At 37.7% G+C, this 25,344-nt stretch overlaps 3 protein-coding genes and 1 pseudogene across 8 annotated transcripts; all 4 read left to right on the forward strand.

Moving 5' to 3' along the window:
• The first annotated feature begins 945 nt into the window (after window positions 1–945).
• On the forward strand, window positions 946–7,611 carry LOC149035716 (uncharacterized). Its single transcript, XM_089190963.1, has 5 exons — window positions 946–1,426; window positions 3,153–3,403; window positions 4,160–4,286; window positions 4,957–5,204; window positions 5,560–7,611. Exons 1-5 carry the CDS (start codon window positions 1,330–1,332, stop codon window positions 5,929–5,931), a joined length of 1,095 nt encoding a protein of 364 aa, XP_089047089.1. The 5' UTR covers window positions 946–1,329; the 3' UTR covers window positions 5,932–7,611.
• A 709-nt stretch (window positions 7,612–8,320) lies between these two features.
• On the forward strand, window positions 8,321–11,880 carry LOC149035717 (uncharacterized; annotated as a pseudogene).
• Window positions 11,881–15,126: 3,246 nt separating this feature from the next.
• On the forward strand, window positions 15,127–21,763 carry LOC113681141 (uncharacterized). 6 transcript variants are annotated; one of them, XM_089190966.1, is made up of 7 exons: window positions 15,870–15,926; window positions 17,330–17,380; window positions 17,889–18,005; window positions 18,353–18,621; window positions 19,079–19,190; window positions 19,839–20,089; window positions 20,686–21,763. In XM_089190966.1, exons 3-7 carry the CDS (start codon window positions 17,924–17,926, stop codon window positions 21,055–21,057), a joined length of 1,086 nt encoding a protein of 361 aa, XP_089047092.1. In that variant the 5' UTR covers window positions 15,870–15,926; window positions 17,330–17,380; window positions 17,889–17,923; the 3' UTR covers window positions 21,058–21,763. The 6 variants fall into 6 exon arrangements, with proteins under 6 accessions (XP_089047093.1, XP_089047091.1, XP_089047090.1 ...); XM_089190967.1 differs by lacking the exons at window positions 15,870–15,926; window positions 17,330–17,380 and adding an exon at window positions 15,127–15,168; XM_089190965.1 differs by lacking the exon at window positions 17,330–17,380 and having other exon boundaries at window positions 15,782–15,926.
• Window positions 21,764–22,414: 651 nt separating this feature from the next.
• LOC113681144 (caveolin-1) lies at window positions 22,415–24,486 on the forward strand. Its single transcript, XM_027198212.2, has 2 exons — window positions 22,415–22,905; window positions 23,661–24,486. The coding sequence occupies exons 1-2, from the start codon at window positions 22,741–22,743 to the stop codon at window positions 24,018–24,020; spliced, it is 525 nt and encodes a 174-aa protein (XP_027054013.2). The 5' UTR covers window positions 22,415–22,740; the 3' UTR covers window positions 24,021–24,486.
• Window positions 24,487–25,344: the final 858 nt, after the last annotated feature.

The raw sequence follows: 25,344 nt of genomic DNA on the forward strand, positions 1-25,344 counted from the left end.
TCACCATTCTCAATGAGGGTCAGTTTTGCTAAGAAGAAAAACTGAGAAAGAAAATGAAGAAAAAAAGAAGCAGCGAAAATACTAAGACGGCGCGACTTATGAAAATTTGACTTTCGCGTGCACGGTGTTTGTAAAATACTGATCTTCTTTTGCAGTGATTTTCAATATTTTAGAAAAACAAATGTATTTATGTTTTTCATCTAGAACTGAAGAGTCGAGCTGAATAATCAAAGTCAGTGTTAACTACTTCAAGACAGTCCCTATCGATGCTTACTGACCAAACATTGAAACTACAAAATCCGACAATCTAACATGGTCATGTTCGAATCAAACATAACTTTGTTCATATGTAATAATCAGGTAACCAGTCATCACGAGGGTGTTCATGGGGCAGCGAGGCGACTTCCGCACGGACGCGAATTTATCCCTGCTATATTGCAGCATTGGGAGAATAGTTTTGTTCTTGTTAAAACTTTCGTAAACGGTTCATGTAAACGAAAAACCAGTCAAAAATCTTCCATTAAAAGGTTTCTTTGGTATGAGGAGTCTCCAAGTAAATATTAGCCCAAGTAATTCTTAAACGTCCGCTGGTTTTTAATGTACATCTCGATTGTTCGAAGCTTTGAGAGGAAAACTATGGACAAGTTGTGAATTAATAAGGAAGTTATCTCCTCGTAATCTACACCATCATCCACGTCGTCGTCGTCATATCATCAAGAGAAATTAAGAATTTATCGATAAAATATTCAAACGTAAGCACCTTGTGTCATGGCCAGTCCAAACAAGATAAAGGTCATCATCGTAAAAAGACAGTTTCTACGTTGTGAGAGGCTGTGTGTCATTTTCCAAGCTTCAGCAGATTATTCATCTGCAGGACTATCGAAGAGCAATAATCAATACAGGAACTTAATAGTCGCTTCTGGAAGTTAAACAATCGGCGAGGCTGTAATAAGTCACGAATTTAGAGAATCACTCGGATGTTCAAAGATTGACGGCACAAATACTCTAAATTTTGTCGTATTAATCTTCGATCGGTGTGGTAAGAGTAAGAAGGGTTTGTTTGTTCTCAATTGGGAATTATCAATTTTCTGGCGCAACTGCACAAGTTTTATCCGTACGTGGTTCATTTTATTGCTAACAGCTTTCATGAACAAACTAATTTTAGTTCCTGAATTCTAAACATTATTCGCTTTGCGCAATGCCTTTGCTTATAAGGAAACAGTTTAATAATTCATTTAGATAGGGACACAGGTGCTTGTTTTTGAAACTTTCATTTCGGTACTACGAAAATAACGTATATATATATGTTTGTCTGTCAACAGTTTAGATATGAAGCTCCGTGCCACAACATTGCTGAATTCGCGACTACAAGAAATGGATCAGATTATAACGATGACCGTAATATATATCTTGATTATTTGTGAAGGTGTGGCTCCTTACATGCGCTATTTTTGTCCTTTTGAACGAAGATATGTTTGATTCGACAATGACCATGTTATATTATCGGGTTTTGTAGTTTCAATGTTTGGTCCGTAAGCATCGCTGAAGTAACACACACTTTGATTATTCAGCTTGACTCTTCAGTTCTAGAAGAAAACCATATATACATTTGTTTTTTTTTCAAATGAAAGTTTTTCGGAAATTGAGACCAATATTTGACACGCGCCATGCATACGAAAGTCAAATTTCACGAGTCGCGCCGTCTTGGTTTTTTTGCTGCTTCTTTTTTTCTTCCTTTATTTTCCTATTCTTTTTTTCTCGGAAAAACTGACTCTTACCGAAAACTCCTCTTCTTTTCTTTTTTCGCTTTTCCTCCTTTTTTCAGAATTGGTTTCACACAATGTCGAGTGTTTTTATTGTTGCAACGTCACAGAAAACGGACGATCCATGTTAACTGAACGTTTGGAGTCTAACGATGGAGATCAAAATAATGAAAAACGGGTTCAGTTTGTTTTGAGCACTGAAACAGAATTGCTTTTTTTTTTCCCTATAACTAAACGCATCGAAAAGGCCCGATATAGCTCAAAATCCTTCACCGAACTTATTCTGAGTCGATCATCATCGCTATGATAACGAGTGATGACTAAGATCTTAGTTAACACCCAGGTATAACAGCTTGTAACTTTAAATCATTACCCACAAACGGTCACTGCTAAATTTAACCACACTCACAAAGTAGACCTGCCTCAAAATTTTTTAAGAGGGTTTAAATGAGGTTAAATTTAGCTGTTAAGTGTAAGAATTAACAAATTTTAATCTTAAGTCGTATAAAAGTAAACCGTCAATTTTTTTCCAATTGCAATAGAAAGAAACGAAACGTTAGCTGTAAAATGGCCAAAATTTTAATCGTCAGTTAGATGTCCTCTGTTAAATATACTTTATCGTGAAGGATGTAACTTTTGGAAATGATAACAAGGCATTCTCTCTGATATTTCCATTCAATATACATTTAGCTTTTGTTTTGAACAGCCCTGTTAAATTTTTTCCATTAAGTATCTTTAAGCATAATTTTGAATAATAACAGTACGACTGAGCTAAACAGTTTTAATTCAGTCGCCGGTGATGCGGGAGGTTCTGTCGCTTTTTTAAATACCTGTCACACTTTGTAATAAAATTGTCGCATCTTGCAATGCCTGTCGCACTTTTTATAACACTTGTCACAGTGAGTAAGAAAAATGTTGTCGCACTTTGTAATAACAGACCATCGCTCTTTTTAAAAATACTTGTCGCACTTTGTAATAAACTTGGTATAGATGGTCGGAGGGAAAAGGTACTTAAACGAAGCAACCCGAAGCGTCCTAGTAAAAACACAGTAGTTGACTTCTTTTAAACTGTTTCTGATTGAACGGCAGGTCCAAATAACTCAGTAATGTCCTTAGTTACCAAAACTTTGATCAGCATAAGTTGAGGGTTCTCATGCACTTTAACCTCGCTTCTTTGGTATATCCTGCAAAAAAGTGTATTCGTCTTTTACGTAAGGTTACATTCAGCCACTATCCTTTCTAAAAGTATTTCAAAAAGTGCACTACTTTAAAATAGAGTTTTAGATTCTGACAGGAAATCATTCTCGAATATTTGCCACAGCTTGATAAAACTAACATAAATGTAATTCCTTCCGTTAGAAGGTGTTCGGCAAGATTTTGATGAGCCAGGTGTATCATATGCGAACTTCAAGCACGAACAGTTTTCCTACCTGAACATCACAATAATCGGTTCAGAACTTGTCCAAAAGGACACCGAGTGTGGATTGGCCTGTTTACAAGTCACTTCATGTTGTTCTTTTAACCTGGCTACATTTCCTGATATCAACGGAAAACTGTTGTGTGAACTTCTACCTTCTGACAAGCACAGGATGCCCAATGAATTGATTCACAATCCGATGTTTCATCATTTTAGTAAAACGGTGAGCGTAGTTTGAATCGAAAAACACTCTTGTAACATCACAATTATCATAAATAAAGATAAACCTTTTCTAGTTTTTTTAGGAAATTCAGAGATTAGAGCAAGAAAATTCTTTTGAAAAGGCATTATTTCGCGTGATCGGCAGTCATATTATCGATTTTATATGTTAGAATTTTCTGGCTGGGCTTCATAAAAGATGGTTATGTGAAACAGTTCTGATCATTGTAGACTAAGGAGTGTACGACGTGTACATGACCGATATATTTGTGAAGTTTGCAGACGATAATAAATCAAAGTTATATTTAGGGACCAAACAATGGCTGTGATGTAGGAGACTATCCACAACTGCTTGTGACTGGTCTCCTTGATCGCAGTTGTTGTTTGGTCCTCGTCAAGCAACGCGTCCAGCAGTTGGAGGGTGGGGGGGAGAGTGCGTTGCGTGTGGAGACCCAACAACGGCTGCGAAGGAGACTTACTTATGGCCCAGGGCTGATTTTGGAATAACGTTCGGAGAAAAGTCTGAATTGACAGCTGTAATATTAGCTGGTAACTTCAATGAGGCAAATGAAGTTATGGTAAGAATAATTCCTTGGTTAACTTAACATGTGTGTTAAGTTCACTACGCCGCCTCTGAATGTTCTTATTCTTGTGATAATGGGCCCAAAAGGTCTTGAGAATGAGTAATGTTTTGATTATTGTCAAAACACATTTTTATCTAGGATGATAAAGTTAACTTTCTCCTGTTTTGTGGAAACAGAGTCCCTGCATCAACGATCCTTGCATAAACAAAGGAAAATATGTTGCCAAATTCAAAGATGGAGATTATTACTGCAGTTGGTGTCCTCGCTTTTACAACGGAAAAGACTGCAAAACAGGTATCATAATAGGAGATTCACAACTTTTCTGTTCCTTTCTTTCTTATTCGTTACATTACCCTTCATTTCCATCTCTTTCTCTCTCATTCTCCGTTGAACACAAATCAGGTAATTTAGTGTTAATAACTGAGTTGAAAACGTAAATTGACCAACATAAAGAGTAAAATAGCTGACGTTTCGAGCGTACCCCTTCGTAAGAGCGTTAGGGTACCTGCTATACTCTCCCACCGACGCAGCACCATAGTTTCTTTAGAAACTTACCCCCTTTATTCATTTGAACACAATTCAGCCCCGTGCTGTTTCCCTCTAATGGCCTACAAAGGGTTCCAATTTGGTTTCAGAGCAAATTGATTTGGATGCCTTCACATATTTGGCGCCATTTCACGGGAAACAGTGATAGCAGACTAGGAAATACTTAAGACTCTGTGATTACAGCTTTCATAGGCCTTTTTTTCTATATGCCCCAGCAGATATTGCTGATTCTTCGTCATTCACAATAAGTGTCACAATAAATGCATCTTGTATTTCAATGTTTCACCCTGACGAAGGGGCATTGAATGTTCACTAGCCGCTGCTCAACTTGCGGTTAAAAACGCATCAAGGTATTTTTAAAACGGGGACGCATTTTCTCACCTCATCGGTGTAAAATGTACTGGCATGAAAATCAGAAAGTGAAATGTTGGAAAAAATTGCTTGGACATTAAGGAGCGAAGTCTCTCACAGGGAGATGGCATGTACTGGTTAGACCCGGATGGAGGAAGCCATTCCAATGCATTCCTGGCCTACTGCGACATGACGTCACACAATGGAGGATGGACCATGTGTTACACTACTGATGAATTTGTCAAACCGAGGACCGAGGTCACATACAACGCCTCTATTCCCTATGGAACTGTCGGCTACAGGACCAACTGCAACAACATCTCTGTAAGCTGATTGAATAATCCCTTATCTCTATGAATATGGATCGCTTAGTATGTATGCGTATGGATCTCGAAATATTATTTCATTTTTTGTTTTATTGTATGATGCACAAATAGGTGTGTCGATGTACATAACGGTTTGTTAGTATTTTTGTGTTAAATTCAAGAAAATCTTTTAAACAACTCTCTCCGTATAATACATTTCATATACTGGTATCTATTCGTTCACCGAACTGAAAATGGCTGCTGCACTGTGCCTTCCTAGCTAAAGAAAATACTAAAGCACATAAAACTTAGACAAAGGCTGTGAAAAAGGTCAGAATTTTACAACATGTAATACGCATTGTCTCTTTTTCAAGTTTACAGAGATTATGTTCGTGGATCCTCAAACTTTGGCTAAAGTGTATTTCAAGCGAAGAACCAACCAGTCCACAACGGCCAATTTGAATTATGGGAACAATGCTGCTACTTATGGATTTTGGGACGGTGTGGGAGTGAGCGACGCCTATCTTTATCAGCTACTGATTTGTGATACCTCATTCTACAGTGGCTTCTTCGTCTCTGGATACACAAATTGTTACAAGCAGTGTCATCGCTGGTGCAACGATTTAGTCTCCCCATACTTCCGTACTGCATCTAACGATGAGCATTATAAATACTTTGGTGTGGCCTTTAACATCAATGGCGCCCAAACACTCGATAAAAGGCTCATCAGTGTCGGTCTGCGCTGAGACATTTACGAATTGAGCTGCATGATTTCCTTCTTATGTGTGTCATATTTAAACCTGAGCATAACATACTAATCGTATCTAGGCTTGTTCCGATGGTGCACTGCAACTTTTGAGCAACTTTTTGTGGTCCAAACAACCTCGAACAATTTTTGCCTTATTGCCCAATTTTTGTGCAAAATATGGCTTTAGGGCACATTTCAAGCGCAAAAAAAAGTCAAAAGTTTTCAAAGAAAATTTTAATCTATGCAAATTTCTGAATGTTTATCAACACTTGAGAACTTTTCTCATGCCTGTTGCGATTCTTGTCTGATATTGTAAGATGGCAAGACGTCAAATGAAACATGTATCTTGTTCCTTTAGGTATAAGAGTATCCTTAAATTTCTAACCCATATTTGCGAGCAATTTACTACAGCTAAGTTTTAAGCTACTTTTCTTGACGAATGTTTGCAATTATTGTGAAGAATGAAAGTAAAGATTTGGATTAACGTTTGAATAAAATATCAAAAAATTTAGGTAGCAATTTTTGGTATAAATATGCAATTTGTCAGCAACAGGAATTTGGTATTTCAACGAGCAACTTTCCAGAATTTTACGCGTACAATCAAGATAGGCCTAGTCGTTTCTCTAAATAGCCCCGCCCCATCAAGTAATAATAATCATAATAATGATAACAACCATAATAAGATACATATTTTAAGAGGAGACCTCTATCACTCTGAGTGGTTTTCAGTTTTCAGGGGCGTATGCCGAGTACATCTGAGGTGCGTGTGCTTCTGATGTCCTTGCCACCATAATCTAATTTCTATAATGTGGTGAACCAATCCTTCAGAGCAACTCTGGATTCTACGTATTTTGTCAACATATGAATATGTTGGTCTGCGAAATGTTCAGAGAGTGAGGCATGTAGCATAATATTTATCCACTATATGAATTTAAGCATGTTCAGAAATGGCTTCTCCACATTGGTTTAGCTCGTAATGAGAGCCAAACTTTAGGTAATCCTACGTTTAGGATGCATAAATTTGCGAGTAAAAGGTCATGATGTCCATGATAAACGGCGCATCAGAGTTGGCTTACAATAAAAGACAGCTTTAACTTTAAACTTGTAACTGCATGGTATTTGTATCTTTCAGTTTAATGTAACTCAGGATGTATATATTACTGGCACACGCCAAGATTTGCCCATCCTACACCTATGTGCAGATTGTATAAATGTGGTGGAATCTGCGTCACAATGCAGTAGAGGAAGAAGTAGAAGTAGGACTTGAAGCAATTTACATGCTGATTTAGTAGAATCTGTGTCACTATAAAATAAAGGAAGTATTCGTAGTAGTAGTTGTAGAGGCAATCTACGTGTAACATCCCTCTGTCATTAACCAACCAAGGTAACAAGAAAAGACAGAGGGCTTCATCTTAATATGACACCACACTCTCTTGTGAGAATATTTTAAAAACATTGATATAAAAAAGTAATTTCGGTATCGTTGTAATTTTATAAACGCAACATTTTGTAGGTTGTTTTCAATATATAATCCATTGGAAAAATAGGTAAGCATGTAGAGTGATTACAAACAACAAGATTTGTTCAGAAAGAAAGTAGATGGATCATGTACTTTTAATGCTACGTATACGTACGTTCATTGGCTTAGTTAAGCAATAAACAGTGAGACCGAGGTAAACAGTTCACATTTTCTGTTGGCATCAAGCTTCTGTCTAAAAGGGAAAACTGAGATGAAAGGTTATAAAAAAATGGCTAATCATTTCTTAACAATGTTGTAATCAGTTTGTTAACAGTTTTTTTTTTCTAAAGCAACATCGCAGTACCTTATGAAGAGTCTTGATTTTAATTTTTCTGTGGCTAAACCGTTAAAGCCAGTAAACATCCATCTGTATTATGAATGATTCGTTCAATTCAATTGATAATCACGCAGCTACATTTGTAGGACGAAATTGCCAACCCGCGTAACGAGAGGTTATTTAACTCTTGTCTTAAATCATTCTCTGATTGGCTGCCGCGTTCAGTGTCGTTGTCAGGTGCAGATATTCAAGTCACTATATAATTGCCTTCCTAGGGTGGGAAAAGTTGTTATTGTTTACGTAGTAAGGACTGTGACTGTTATGTGGCTTAATAAATATAATCAGAGATGCATTTTGAACTCGTCCTAAAACAATGGCAACAAAAGATGTGTTGTAAATAAAATCTGTTAACCACTAAGACGTACTAGTGCAATCGCACATTTTATTTCATTTTTCATCTTTCACTTTTTTCTTGATGTGATGTACGCCTGTATCCATGGCAGGAATTTTGCGTGGATTTAGTTCCTGGCTAGGCATCAAAATAGGTTGTCTCGTGCAGTGATATCTAACGCTGACTTTTATCATTTAATAATGGGTAGGACATCCTATATAGACTTCTTTTGAAACCCTGATGAAATACCCCTTCAAAATCAACAGTACATACAGATCATCGTTTCACTCGGGAGCAGGAAAAAAAGAGGTAAAGGTAACTGTCTTGCCACTTTGTGGCCAAATTTGACACTTCGTCTCAAAGTCAATTCTTCTTTTTCGCTGGTGAAACGAGAGTTGAAAAGCGAGATAGAGTAGAGTACACTGATTCTTTGGTCGGCACGGAAGCAGAGGCTGACAATGTTATGATACAAATTAAACCTTATTTGTTCAACGTGTAAACTGCTGGGTTTTCATGTCGACAAGTTTCCTGTTTCTATATAAACGGGGCCACCCTCAGTCACTCTTCCGTGCAAAACTAATTTAGACATGATTTCTCTCGCTACAAGGTTTCCATCGCCAGGATTCCTCTGCGGGTGTGTCTTACATCAGCTTCAAACCTGAAGCGTTTTCTTACTTAAATATTACAAGAATTGGTTCAGAACTTGTCCAAGATGGCAGCGAGTCTGAATTTTCCTGTTTGGAAATCACTTCGTGTTTTTCGTACAGCCTGGCCGCATTTCCTGATAACTGGGGAAAACTGTTTTGTGAACTGCTTCCGTTCGACACCCAACACCCAATGAACTTAGCAGCAGTCCCATACTCTATCATTTCAGTTAAACTATAAGTACAATCTTGAATATCTCGATTTTATTGAAAACGAATTATTATATACGACTGAGCTATAAATGCATCTTAAGCGGTTATTACTTATGATCTATAGAAGAAAAGAGGCACAGATGTCTGCACCTATAGCAATATTAGGATTCTTTATATATTTATATATCACAAGAAACCAGTCACCAGTTCACACTCCGTTACGCCTCGTGTGCCGAGTTTTCATGCTTAACACTTTTGACGTCATCTGTGATCTCTTTATAAAACAGAAGTAGGAAAACATGGAAACTATTTGTTGTTTAACAATCAAGATAAGAAATATTATTTTATTTTGTTGAAACAGATTCCTTGCTTCAACGATCCGAGCAGTTGTTCGAAGCATGAATAACGGTATTCACCGATCATGTGTCTATCCGATTGATAGCGCAGTACGTTTTGTTAGTACACTTATTTAATGTATAACAGTTTTGCTGTTGGGTAGCGTTATTGGTCCTTTGAACAACTGGGCCCTGTAGTCTTCTACTGGTCACAAAGGCTTCACTTTGGTTCCATAAAAATTAAAAAAAAAACCTCAATAACAAGAATCCCCGATGATTCCAACCTTCTGTTTACTGAAACCAGTTTTCGTTTCTTTCTCGACATTTCCCAATTGGTTTTTTCCTTGCTCTATAGAAACACAATTTTCATCATGTGACCAGTCAAAACGAACAGTATTCACGCTAATCCAAAACGCTGAGTTATCAGTTTTAAGCATGCACGTGTGCACAACCTGTTTTACACTTTTTCTTCAGCGAACTTAAATGCTTAGATTCTTTTTCTCAAAATGTTTCATTTTCATCTGACCATGCTTTACCAAAAGCAATTACCTTAACAAAAACATTGGATTAAAATCTTCAAAGTTCGAAAGAAATGTCGGTGATTCCTTAACTCCTAATAAGTTCACTCCCGATAATACGAACCTTTTTCGAATTCAATTACCCTCGAAGATTCGAATTCTCGGAACTCAGATGTAGTCATAAGTCATACTGATAAGCCAATTTCTTTCAGCCACATAAACTCTGGTATCATTCCTTTTAATATTCAGGTCCATTTGTCACAATTGGACTTAATTGCCTGGACATTAAGGAACGAGGTTTTTCTCGGAGTAATGGCGTGTACTGGTTGGACCCGGATGGAGGAGGCCATTCCAATGCATTTCAGGCCCACTGTGACATGACGTCACACAATGGAGGATGGAACATGTGGATACGTCAGACCTAACACTTAGGTGACATAAATCGCTCAGTTTCCTTATGGAAGTGACGGCTATAGAACCGATTGCAACATCATCCCAGTAAGTTTGTTAGCTGATATTAATGATCATACCACAGACATTCCTTTTTGGGCGATTTTAATATAAAGCATATTGCTCCATTATCGTCCTTGGGCGCATGCAATTGAATATAGCAGTTTCGTGAAAGGTTGTCGGAAAAAAGGCATAAAAGTGCACGTGATAACTCCGAAAGATATTGTGACTAGGTGACTTCAGGATTTCAGGAAATCTGAGAAAACTTCATTCTAAGAACGAGACACAGTGGGTTAGACTGATTAACGGATTTATTTCGCTTATTGAAGTAAAAGGAGTACTGGATACTCAGATTATCCTTTAACATTGTCACGTGTTCTTTTATCTCTTTTTCCAGCAACTTTCTCGTAACAACTGTATGTGAATAACTCAGATGACCACTTCGCTTCTAGGACTCCACAAAAAAGCCGTCTATAACAACTACCAGTTTACTCGTTGATGTGAATGTCGTTCAAAATTTATTACTAAGTTCCTCTATCTCTATTAAATTACGTTTTAGACAGACTGACTCCTCCATTCTGTATCGATTCTCCTCACTCTACTTTCCACTAGAATTTTTGTGAATTGAATACATGTGTTAGTTATTAGGCAAAAAACAAATAGCGCTGTTAAGTTTGTTATTTGATTATAATTATTTTAGTTCACAGAAATCATCTTTGAGGATCACCAAACAGGAAAGAAGATTTACTTCAAGTCACGAAACAATTAAGCTATTAAGGCCTCCCTAAATTAAGGAAAATCTGCATACACACATGGGTTGTGGGATGGTGCGGGGGCTGATCCGGCTTATTCCTACCAGCTTTTGATTTGTAATGATCCTTTCTACAGGGGCTTCCTGATTTCTACCAACACAGGGGTTGTTTTATGACATGCACCTATTGGTGCTCCGATGTTAATGTGTCATTCTTCCACACTGCGTTCACTAATTCACATGGACAGAAAGGTGGCGTGGCATTTGGTGAAAAAGGTCATGATTTCCACGATAAAAAAGCGCAACAGTATCGGCCTACGATAAAGTTTCTCCTTTCTTGGTCCCATGGCGAACACCAAGGCAGACTTAAATATAATATGCATTTATTTTAAATGTTTTCTGAGCGTTCAATTAGTAAAAGTTTGCTTGTCGGTACTAGTAATTTCCTCTTATTTCTTCTCTCTCTCCCTTTCTCCCTCCCTGGTTACTGAACTGAGTGAAGTGCAATTTGGTCTGAAATCATACGCTTGATTTCATGATTTCAAACCAAACGAGCTTACCTATCTAAAGAAAAATATAAAACCGACGAATGGACTTAAGGACTTGTTGAGGAATAGCCTCTACACTGCATATTATTCTGTGAGGAGCTTGTGAAAGGAAAAATCTTGAGATAACTGTATAGAGATCCTTTCTTACTTTGCGAATCATACCAGGTAAGCGAGATGAGGTCGGCAAGATTTTGATGTTTAAGTATTCTAAATCTGAGTACGTATTGTACAAATAATTTGCTGGGTTTTATCAACGAGTTGATAACGTAAACTGGTCACCGTAGAGAATTTCTAAAGCTGACAGTTTGAATGGTAGTGATGGTTATACGTTGAGAGCGTGTAAACATTTCGATACCTATAGCTTTACGGCAGTTCTTTCCTTTAAATCCTGGTGTACATGTACACTTATAATCGTCATCGACACGCTTGGCCGCACAGGTTGAACCGTTCCGATAAGGATTGTTGGAGCAAGGGTTCTGTGTAGAGGAAACTAAGTGTCAGTTGCATGAAGTAGCATTGAGCCATATATCAACAGTATGAAACAACATCATGGACTCATTATTTATTAAACGAGTCTATCATTTGATGGTCTGTGACTGGTGGAAACTAAAGTTAGGCAAAACTGATGAAAGAACTGAATTACACCGAATGCAAAATTAGGGAAGGTGGGCAGATGAAATTAGCACGGAACTATATAATTATTTATTTTCTCAAGTTTGAATTCAAATAAGATATAATACGCAGAAAATGTTTCTTTCCATCTTTGATCTTAGTATTCTCAAATCTTTGTCAAATACAGCTAGCACAAATACATTTGATCTTACCAGAACATTGAAATGATTATAAATCGGACTGTAGATCAATTTATCCAAAGTTGTTATATTTGTGGTATGGAAACAGCTCACAGAGCAGCTTTGCGTTGACACTAGTAAGCACAGCCAGGTCATTTATACGAAAAACGTGAAGTCGTTTTTATACAGGCTAAACTACAGTCGATACCATCAGGGACATGTATGGACGTGATTCTTGTGATGTTCAAATTGGAAATAAGCGCAGGGTTGAGGTTGATAAAAACCATGGTAGTCTTTTGGTTTCTGAATAGGTGAACGAGTGGGTGAGCGAGCGAGCGAGTGAGAGATAAAGTGAATAAATGAGTGAGTTGTTTTCTTTGACTTCAATTTAAATATGGCTGTAATAATGCAAGGAAGTCGTGCGTTTCAGAAAGATGGCAAGCTTGAGTTTCAAGCTTCAAGCTCATAGAACCAAGCTTCAAGGTTACTGATATTGTATTTAACCTGGATAATAGCTCTAAAAACTTGGGCCAATATTTACTTGGAGACTCCCCATACTAAAGAAACCGTTTAATGCTAGATTTATGACGGGTTTTTCATCTACGTGGACCGTGTACGACACTTTAAACAAGAATGAGATAATTCTCCCTCTGATGCAGTATAGCAGGGGTAAATTGGCGTCGGTGCGGATGTGGCCTCGCTGCCCCATAAACACCCCCGTAATGACTGATTACCTGATTAATCCATATGCGTTATTGACCAAACCTAAAGTCAAGATAACTGGATGTTGGCCGAGTCCTTTTTTGCACTTTTTTTGACCACGACGACGTTGAGGTCCATAAAAAAACCGAAAAAGAGAACGAGGCTAATATCAAGCCATGCTTGGTCAAAAAGGATTTATCATACATCAAAGAGATTTTGCTTTATTAAGAATCAAGAACGAATTGTTTATTTCGAGCCGGAAAAGAAAGCTGTGTTCGTAGCACAATAAACCCACGAGAGTTGTTTTAGTTTAGGTTTTTATTGTCTTCTACCTCTGAACTCAGTTATAGACTCAGCGTCTCTTAATTCTTCTTATAAACTTCGCTTTTGTCAGAAGCCACAACTAGAATCACTTGGGGGTATGATAAACCCAATTCATTACCAAAATTAGAGCTTTTATCAAACGGCGAGGCTGTAGTAAGTCACGAATTTAAAGAATCACTCGGATGTTCTAAGACTGACGACACAAATACTAAAACATTTTGGCGGCCTACTCAGTTTATTTTTCATATTAATCTTCGATCGGTATGGTAACAATAAGAATAGTTTGTTTGTTCCGAATTTAGGAATATCAATTTTCTGGCGCAGCTGCACAAATTTTTAAAATAGTCTTTGTATTATGCGTAAGTGCATTATTTTATTGCCAACAGCTTTCATGGGAAAATAAATTTTTAGTACCTAAATGAAATCATTACTCGGTTTGTGCAAGGCCTTGGCTTATAAGGAAACAGTTTAAGAATTCATTGAGATAGGGCCACAGGTGCTTGTTTTTGAAACTTTCATTTCAGTATTGCGAAAATAACGTATAAGTTTGTCTGTCAACAGTTTAGTTATGAAGTTCCGTACCACAACATCGCTGAATTCGCTACTACAAGAAATGGATCTGATTGTAATAATGACCTTAATATATATCGTGATAATTTGTGAAGGTATGGTTTCTAAAATTTGCAATTTTTTTCCTTTTGAACGAACTCATGTTTGATTCGAGCATGACTCTGTTATGTTATCGGATTTTGTAGTTTCAATGTTTTGATTAATCCAGGCATAATTCGCATCGCGTTTGGGAACGAAGTACCTTTAACTCCAAAGCGAATTTCTTCGCTTGAAAGGTCCACATTCTCATTGTTTTTCGAAAAAAGCATAGTAGATTAGCATATTTACTTTTCATTTTGAGCTCCAAAACGTCTATCTAAGTCGGGATGGAACGGAAAAGCAATATTGAAAGGGTTGAAAACTCGACGGGAACTTACAGCTGCAATGAAACTGCATAGCACACATCAAGTTATGGATGCACGTGCATACATAAGCATTTTTAACATGGGATTTAATTTACCTTTGTCTTCTCTCCAACTATTGCATTCATGGGCAGTTTTTGAGCAAAATATAGGTTTAGGGCACATTTCAAGCGCAAAAAAATCAACAACTTCGCAGAAAACGTTTATCTATGCAGATTTCTAAATATTTTATCAACACTTGACAACTTTTCTCATGCCTGTTGCGATTCTTATCTGATATTTTAAGGTGGCAAGACGTTAAGTGAAACATGTATCTTGTTCCCTTAGACATGAGAGTATCCCTAAACTTCGCCCATATTTGCGAGCTACTCTTTAAAGGTAAATTTTAAGCTTTTTTTTCGTGACCAATGTGTGGAATTATTGTGAAGAATGAAAATTAAGATTTGGATTAACGTTTGTATAATATATCAAGGAATTCAGGTAGCACCTTATAGTATAAATTTTCAATTTGTTTGCAACTTTTTTGGCATTTAAATGGGCAACTTTCCCGCATTTTATGCGCACAATCGGGATAAGTCTGATCGTACCTCTAGATAGCCCCATCAAAGACCAGTTTCAATCAATAGTAATGATAATGACAATAGTAGTAATGATAATAATCGTAATAAGATACTAATAATAAGATTTTAAGAGGAAACCTCCATCACTCTAAGTGGTTCGGGGGGGGGGGGGGGTCTTCTGAAGAAAACGTACGCTTCAAAATGTGGAGCACACACGAGCCGAGTACAGAGTACATCTATGGTAGGTGTGTCACTGATGTCCTTGCCACTGTAATCTAATTTCTATCTGTTTCACGTAGTTAACTAATCCCACAGAGTAACGCTAGATTCTGCGTATTTTTTCAATATATGAATATGCTGGTCTGCGAAATGTTCAGAGAGTGAGGCATGTAGCATAACATTTATCCTCTATATCAATTTAAGCATGTTCAGAAATGGCTTCTCCACGTTGATTGGGCTCGTAATGTCAGCCAAACTTTAGGTGATCCCACGTTTAGGAAGCATTAATTTGCAAAATACTTTCATTATGAAGTGGTGCGTGTTTATTTTGCATATGTTCGATTGTAGCTCAAAGTCAACCTTACAGGCTAGACCCCTTATCATACAGTGTATTTAACGTTAAAAATAATAAGCTTGTGCATTTACGGACAACAGTTCAGTCTGGGATGTTAACGCTCTATAACACTTCATGGAGTCTTCAGATGAAAAATGTCGGTTGCAATTAGATCCAAAAGTCATTTTCATTTAAGTTAAGTCAAGGAGACGCACATAATATTTGCTTTCCATATCGAACTGACTTGTATCACCTGCTACCCAGGTCTCGTACTTATTGCTTTTTTAATATTCGTCTCAAATTTATGTCAATAGTGAAAGAATATTTAATTTCCATTGCGAGTGTTTCGGATAGCCTGATCGTCAACCATCAAATCATCTTTCCTTTGGATGATCATAGGAATCGTATGGTTTTTAACAAAAATGCCATGCAAATGATGAAGAAAGGTAGTACGTGAGTTGACATAATTTTGATCTCTTTTATGTCTTAGTATGAAAGGTTTTATTGTCATGAAAAACAACAAAAGTAAAGTATTTTCGTCCGTGCCACGATGGAGTCACTTCTGAAGTCGATCGCGAAGCTCCGATTAATTACGTTGTGCCAATTATCTAAAAGAAATGAGGTCGATTGGCAACAATTTTAAATCCATGCTTTAGGAGAACACATTTTATCAGGCGAACTCGATCATAGCCAGACGAAGAGAAAAGTATCGCAGTTGATCAGGAATTTGCAATTCACATCAGGAAAACTAAATGTTACACACACGATTACCAACTTCATTGCATCAATGGCAAACCAAGTCTTTATGGGTGTTTAAAGGTTATGAAGTTTTTGAGAGATTTAATGAAACAAGTAAAAACGGTTCGCTATCTAAACTCTTATTTCATACTTAATTCATGTAATATTAGCATGATAAATGTTTAATTTGGCATTGTTTATATTATGCTGTCGTTAGAAGAATTGCTTTAGGATGAATTGTATATATTTTTGTGGAAAGTTCGCAGCTACATTAAATTTATCACCTCCCTCTTTGTCGTGGTGATTTTGGCCTCCAACAGGCTAACGGTATTTCACTGGCCTCCTACAGGCTAACGGTGTTTCACTGGTCTATTACAGGCTAACGGTGTTTCACTGGCCTCTTACAGGCTAACGGTGTTTCACTGGCCTCTTACAGGCTAACGGTGTTTCACAGGCCTCTTACAGGACATCTAGACATCTCATGAAACAATTCAAAAAATCTTCCAAAGTGAAGCAAGAGAGGTTGTAATACTGTGACTTTATGTCAGGGAAAAAGCGCTAGGGGTAATTTCGGTCGATGAAATTTTTAACACATCAACACCTCCTGGCAAGTAATTCAAAGCAATAATTTCGATCAAAATTGAAGTGCCGCTTTCTTGAAAAGCTATTCTTCATTATAATACCGTACAGCCTTTAAACCTCTCCTCTTCCACCGCTCGATTTTAGAATCTGACAAAAGGTTTTCTAAACTTTAGTTACAAGAAAATACATTTTAGATCGGCAACATTTCTCGGCAATTTCTCAAATTATCATTAGCATGTTAACTCAAATGAAACCTGTCTTTTTGAAAATAGTGGTACTTGCATAATGACATAAACCTATGGAAACCGCTCTATCGAATTGTTCCACCATTGTAAGAAACGTTGAAATGCAAAAATTAATTGTGAAAATAAAAGATCGTTGGGATCGTTTCTGAAAAATGAATAAAGGAAACATTTTCCTCTATTGAAAAACTTACAGGAAAGGTGACGTTAGTAATGCTAACTGCACACACTTTGCAATTTGTGCGTAATGTAATCATTGTTTGTAATACTCTTGTTTGAATAATAAGCTTTGCAGTGTGAGCAAAGAATCAAAGTCAATGAAAAGCAAAGCTAGGAAGGTAATGAACGCAATGTGAAGAAACTCTGGTTGAGCAGTATCGCTGCATTTTGATCGTAATTTATTTTTGTTTTCATTTTACGTAATATAAACAACTAACTTTCAAAAGCAAATGAGACAAAATTTGTTGGAATTGTTAGTAAAACATGAGAGTATTTCATGTAGTTCCTGCATAATTTATCATCGAAAACATTATTGATGAATAATTTAGGTTTGCTGTAAAACTCGTATTGTCCCTGTACACCCATTATTCTTCCTTCTAAGTTTGTTTTTGACAAAGTTCTGACTAAATGAGTTCAATCAATTAGTTTATGTAAATTTTCCATCCTCAAAAGCAAGGCCCCGAAATTAACCAGCCTAGGAACTTCACCGTGTTATGACATCCGCGTTGAATTAATAGCTAATGCCACATCTAAGTGGTACGGGTGGCGATATTGCCTTGTTTCCCAACTGACCGCAAATGAAATGACTTGGGAAAGTTTGCAATTGTTTACGTCTTAACCGTGCAGGTGAATGATGTGCTGAAGTTAGGCCACAAGACAAGATGGAGTACAAGCTCCGACATCATCGAAGCTATCTTTTAATGGCGATTATCTTTATTTGCTTTGGATCGGCCCTAACTCGAGGTATGTTGTTGCGCTTCTTTGAAAATGTGTATTACCTATAATTTCTTTGACAAATTGTCAGGTCTTCGATTTTTTGCCGAACTATCACACGTGCCTAGTAAAATACATTAGATCTAGCCTAATCTAAGTGTTTGTTCTCGACCTTGTTCAAAAAGTTTCTTATTCCAGGTTTAATATGTCGATGACAAGTAGTTATCCGAATTCAGCAACGATTTACGAAACAAGAAGCTTATGTTAGATGTTTAAATATTGACTGCCTGACTGGTTGATTGACTGATTGGCTGACCCATTGATTGATTGACTTGAAAAATGAATCCTGCTTAATTAACTCAAATTTTATTTCCCAGGTACAAGGCGAAAGTCTACTGCTAAGGTTATGGACTTCAAGGCTAAGCAGTTTTCCTATTTGAACATCACAGTAATCACGTCCGTGTTTGTCCCTGATGGCATCGACTGTGGGTTTGCTTGCTTAACATCGACTTCATGTTTTTCTTATAACCTGGCTGCATTTCCTGATGTTAATGGGAAACTGCTATGTGAACTGCTTCCATCTGATAAGTATAACAACACGGATAAATTCATTGAAAGCCCGATTTTTCACCACTTCAGCATTTGGGTTAGTATAAATCGGATGGCTTTTTGACGTAGAGCTGTATTTAACTAGTCTTCATAGGTGCTAGTGAATTAGCTTGGAAAAATTTTATCAGTTTTCTCCTTTTTAATAATTATCATATGGGAATATGCTTTCTAGGAACTTATTTTTCTGTATCCTTATTATTTTACACTATCCTAACGAGTACTGTACTTATCATACCAATTACTTATGCGTTGTCTTATTCCCAGACCTTCCACGGAAGATTCTGGGTACACAATTAACGAACGTGTTATCAGAAGTCGAGCTCCCACAATTCCGTGCGAATGGAGAGCCTTATCCATGCGCAAGGGCTTAAAGGGTGGGGAAGGAGCGGGTGCTCTGCAAAAGAGGTTGCAACATGCGTGCAGTAGAGTGGAATTACTTCAAATTTAGGTGAGATAAAGATATAATTTTGAAATGATTTTTCTCAACTCGACAGAGTCCTTGCTTCCGCAATCCTTGTAAAAACAATGCTACGTGTGTGGCCAATTACGTAGATGATGATTACCAGTGCGCATGCTCACCAGGTTATATGGGAGAACACTGCGAAGGTATCCTGAAGTTGGTGTACTAATGCGATGTTTGTTTTCTGAGTGCAGAATTAGAGAAGAAATAAAGAAGGCCCAAAACGGTTTAACTTAATCTCGCCCCTAGATCCTACCGTGTAACTGAAATGTTACAACCGCTTGGCCGTGGAAGGTCTGGGTTCGAGACTAGGTTTAACTCGTCGATAGGGCAACCGAAATTGCGAGTTTAAGATCATTCCTTTGAAATTGAACCTGCAGTAATATTTCTGTTTAACTTGACCTGTGCTATTGGTTGTTTATCTTATAAGAACATAACTTTTGAAATAAAAAGCAAAAAGGGGTGTCCCTGTACTCGTTCAGCTGTACCAAATAGAAAGCCACTGATATAATTCCAATAACATCATGACAATTATGCTCGCAAGTAATTGCTGAATTTGCGTTTCCAAGAATTACTCTTACACCGAAAATTGATTTATATTTATTTTACGGAAAGAAAGTCATTGCTCAAAAATTAAAAATTGATATGTCATTATGCTTGTTTGCGAGAAAATGACGATTTACTCTGGTGAGCTCCGGCTGTCTAAAATTATGCACGGTAAAGATGTAAAATGCAATTCTACGCCTTTTGGGAACTCATTTTTTAGTTGTGTTATTTTCTTCTTGGATAATCAGGTTTTGGAAAGAACTGCAAGGGAATCAAAAGACAAGATGAATCTGCGGTAGATGGTACATATCTGCTAGACCCGGATGGAGGAAGCCATTCCAATGCATTCCAAGCCTACTGTGACATGACGTCCTACGATGGAGGATGGACCATGTGTTACACTACCGATGACTACGTCAAACCTAAGACTCAAGTCACCTACAACACGCAGTTTCCTTATGGAAGTGACGGTTACAGGACAGACTGTAATAACATCCCAGTAAGTTGATTGCTGGCTGATTATGGCTTTGAGGAGCCAGCATTTATTTCCAGACTTTTGAGCGTCATTTAAAACCTAGGAGGAGTCAACCTATTACAGACTACAATAACTACGGCTTGCGTTTTCTTTTTACGAACTTTATGGAGAAGCTTTATTCGCATCCTTTGAAGGTTCCCGCAGCCTGATCGTTTGAATCTACGGTGAAGATTTTGCTGATCGTCTTAGAAATAACTCAAAGGTCAATGTGTTGAATATAAAGCAGTAGTCCCTTAAGGCTCTGTAATATTCACATGACCCTTCCCCCTCCCCTCCCCCTCGTTGGCAATTAATTGACAGGCAATTGCCTACAGTCCACCCTTTATACTTTTTTTCGATTGCAAATGGTTTCGATTTCGAATCGATTTGTTGATGTTTTTCTTTTTTTGGCACCATCAATCTTCTCCATAAGGGTCTAAACTAAATATCACCTTAGTAAACCACAACGAATGGAGATGGTCATGAGGAAAGGACATAGCAGAAATTACTAGAAAAGACTACTGATTCAAGAAACTGTCCCTTTGCACCATTAAAATGGACATTTCATTCCTCTTTTTTAGTTCACGGAAGTACTATTCGTTGATCATCAAACTGGTAACAAAGCGTACTTCAAACGACAAACCAAACAACCAATAATGGCGGCCAATATCTTCGGGAATGCTGCTGCGACGGGCCTCTGGGACGGAGTGGGTACGAACACAAATTTTAACTACCAGCTGCTGGTCTGTGATCATTCGTTCTACAGCGGCTTTTTCGTTTCCGGTCTCACAGGAAATTGTTACAAGCAGTGCAGCTCTTGGTGTGGAGATACCTCCTCGCCTTACTTCCGCACTGCGTCTACAAGTTCGTCCTACAATGGAGTGGCCTTTAACACAAATGGTCATTACCCTAATCGAGTGAGCAACAGACTAATTAGTGTCGGTTTGCGCTGAATGAAGGTCTGACCTTGACACACCCTTTTGGAAGTTTTAATTTCTCAGAAAGTAAAACGGTGAAAGCCAAGGGACTGGTCATTTATTTATCACCTGGGGAGAAGGGGAGAGAGAAATGGGGAGGGGGGGGGAAGGTCCAAGGATTTTGGTTTTGTAACGATACAAACTGACCAGATCCTCCCATAAGGCTCTCTAATGCTCTTATGCCCCACCGCCCTAGTGAATAATCTCTTGTCCCCACCTCCCCCTATTAGCAGTTAGTTGGCAGTCAATTTTACATAGCTCCCCTTTTATACTTTTTTTGCAACGACTGATTCCTATTTATAATCTCTTACCCTCCCGCTATTGGTACTTAATTGGTGGACAATTTTCTTCTGTCCCCACTTTATACTCTATTGGCAACAACTGATTCTCCCTCTGAAAAAAAATTTACCCCACTATAATTTTATGATTACAGTATTGATAACGTTGATGACTGAGATAATGATCATGGTAATCGAGGAAAACCTTTAAGACTTCATCATATACGAATTAAAGCACTGCCTAGTGCGGTTAGTCTCCTTTGCAGTTTGTCTTTGGGATATTACACAAAAATCGGCAGCGAATGAGACCATTGTAGTCATGGATATGGAGCTAACTGCAAAAAAAAAAATGCCTTAGAATCTATATAGTAATAATATGATAATAAACGATAGGCTTAACTGTGCAAGTATTTTGATTGGTTTCTACTAATGAGCTTCTAGAGCTCGAGGACATACGTCACCATTGACAAAATTTGGCTTCATCTCAGATAAAACAATTAAAATCCTTGTTGCTGGGTTTGTCTATGTTTGTAATCACCCCGACATTGTTGCCGAAACTTCAACTCCGAATTCTTCAATTGACTGGGATATCCTCTATTTAAAGAACTTCCAGGAAAATCGTCTTCGGCTAAGAACGAAGGACCGTATACAAACGCGCTTTCAAAAGACATCCTTCAGCTCGCTACCTTTGGCCCAAGATGCCTCACTTTTGTGTTCTCGACCCAGCTCACCTCAGACGGCCGCCATTTTGGAATTAGGAGTATACAGAGAGGTCAAGATGTGGTTAGAACATCAGTGACACATGCCTCGTATGCCTCTATTTTGTTCTTACCGCATTTTGACGTCATGTATTCTCTCCTAGATCAGACGCACGGCAACAGGGAATCTTTTCGTTTATCATTTTTTTCCAATAGCATCAACGACAACATATTATTTATCGGATAAACAACTACTTTAATCAGCGTCTAGCGGTAATTTGAAAATAAAGTTATGTAAGTAAATGAATTGTCATTAGCTCCAGGCCGATATATTTGAGATGAATTACCAAGTGTGAGAATCAAATGACAACTCAGGTGAGTTTGAAACAATGAGAAAAGTCCAGAAAAGGATGATTATGATAGCCGCATCATTTCGGTAGTCATGAGATTGAAAGTCCATGATAGGAATGCGTGACACAAGCTGACGTGACGACGGAACACCACATGACATGGGATGCAGGGTAAACAAACATGACACCTTTCATCGAAGCATTTTGGAGATCAAATGTCCTTTGGTGTTTACACAGTTCATTTATACAGTGAGCTGAAGAAAGCACGCGTACACCAGACGCTTGCTCTTTATTCCAAGCACAACTGAAGCATTTTTTTTTCATCACACGGACATGTCGACGTCAGAGCAAAATCTTTCCGACGAATTCGAAGGGGAACTGCCGGCGGAGGAGAAGCCTCGTCTTACCTTCACACAAGATGTTCCACCGGCCATTCATTACGGGCATAAACTGGATATGACAGATAGGGATCCCGTCAAAATGAACGACCACGTCAAGGTACAGAAATAAACACAAAGGAAATGTTTTTCAAGTAATTTACTCTATTTGCATCAAAGACCTCGATAAACAAAAATGTTAGGCGATCCTTTATTTCATACGAGTGTTTTTAGGAGAGGGGTGTTGGCACTGTCCATTCGGTGTCACTTTTGAGCGGAAATTTTTCAATATAGCGAGCAAAAATTTCGGGAATCCATGTTCAATTTCTTTTAGTAACACCGTTGTAGCATAGAATTTTGTCATGAGTGCATACGCGTTGACATTCTTAAATTCTCTGGTTTAAAGATCAAAGAGTTCTTTAATTTGAACTTAAATTGGGTCATGGCTGAAGGAATACTGATTAGCTTGTGTATTGATTACAGGGGTTGACACTTGATCCAGCTTTGTGGAAAGTCTTCTGATCAGCCCTCTCACCGCTGAAAAGGGTATTTTTGTGACTCGCGTGGCGTGACACTCATTCTTAGAACAATAGAAAGAGTCTTTATCTGTAACCTGAAATGCAACTGAAATTAAACGTATTTTTCAAAGATTAAACGCATAGATTTTGAAAGCGCAGTACTAAACGAAATGGGAGTGAGTATTTCGTTGTAAATGATCGATTTTTATATGATTATTTTAAGCGTAATTTTCTACCAGAAATAAACAATGATATAAACTTGTGAAAAACTAAAACCATTGACGACTGGCAAAAAAAAAGTGACTCGGAAAGAAAGATTTCTTGCTCACGAAAAGATTGATTTTTAATTTACGGACAGGTTTTCTTTCAAGACGTATTTGCTGAGCCGGATGGTTCCCACAGCATTGATGGGGTCTGGCGGACGAGCTTCAATACGTTCGTGGCCACCAAGTACTGGTGTTACAGGATAATTACAGCTATCTGTGGAGTACCTACTGCCATCTTGTGCGGAATCTACTTTGCTTGTCTAAGTTTTGATTACATCTGGTGCATCATGCCCTGTTTGCGCGCTTATGTCATTGAGCTGCAGTGCCTTGGGAAGCTGTTTAGCCTGTGTGTGCGCACATTCTTCGACCCGTTTTTTGAGTCTGTGGGAAGAATTTTTGGTGGAATGAGGATTTCTCATGCAAGAGAAGACAACAAACCCTTTTCGGCATGATAACATTTGTCTTGTCACGCAAATGTTTCAGATTGAGTTGTCTCGATTTTCTTAAAGTGCAGAGAAAAGAACTTAAAACATAACGCTAAACCTAGGAATTCCGTACTCATGTTTTACTAAAGTTCGTCAGTATTATACCATAAATATATATATCAACCAACCTAGAATACAATCTTATATACCGCATTTACAATTATTAAGGCTCAATTCAACTATTCGCCTAGGAATTTGCAAAGTTTGTTCGCTCACTTTGCAGAACCGAACGTTGCAAGACGAACTTTATGATTAGCCTGGTTTATAAATTGCAAATATTCATGGTTTTTTAATTCCGGTTTTGTTCTAGCATGTCTCTAATTGAACATACGTCTTCTATACATACTCTTATACACTTTTATACTTATACTTTTATATCTACTTTTATGTACTTAATTTACCACAGTATTAAAATTCTTCTTTCAAACTGAAACGAGCGCATTCGATTCCCCACATAATCACTTACATCAGTTTCTTTGATATGTCTGATTCACAAAACAGCCATTGCTCCCTGTTTTTTTGAGTATCGCACATCCTGTAGAGTGTTAGTCAATCGTAGGTTATCCCCCTTCCCACTTGCATTAGGTTAACCAAGACAGTCTTTTAAGAACTTACAAAAATTCCGCTTTGGTATCACAAACCCTAATCTTTCGTGCGGCATGAATTTTCGTCTTTAAATAATGACTGATTTCTGGCAGGTTTCGCCTTGTTTACTTGATTTCAGTAAAAAGGTCCTTATTCGCTCAAAAAAATTCTCTTGTTTTGACGTGTCAATTCGACGTCAATGAACTCCAAAGAATGATTGAAAACATGTTATGCCTTCACGTTTTTTTTGCTAAATATTCTCAAGTTTGATTTGTATTTATTGAAACAAAGCATTTTCAGAGCTTTAAAAAGAGATCTTGAACGAGCATATTTGATGATTGTAGGCCAAAGTTATTTTACTTCTTGTTGTTAGCGTTTTAATTTATGCACAGCCATCTTTTACCGGTGTCACAATGGATTTGAACCCCCCGCGGATTTGGACCCCCGGTCTCAATCCGTTAGCGGATATGGAGCCCCCTTCGCAGATTTGGACCAACTACCAAACTTTCCTTTTAAGCACCGTTTGTATCATATTTGGTAACTAATTCTATTTGCAAGCTTTTTGTCAATGTTCTTTTCAATCACGACACAACGTTCCTCAATTAAGGTAAAGAAAAACAGCCATTTCGTTCCAATCCTACCGCATTTATTATAGCGAGTCGTACAATATACGCAAGAATAAAATGCGAGCAAACAACTGCATTCG

Source organism: Pocillopora damicornis, chromosome 13, assembly GCF_964200805.1.
Source record: "Pocillopora damicornis chromosome 13, jaPocDami1.2, whole genome shotgun sequence".
NCBI lineage: Eukaryota > Metazoa > Cnidaria > Anthozoa > Scleractinia > Pocilloporidae > Pocillopora > Pocillopora damicornis.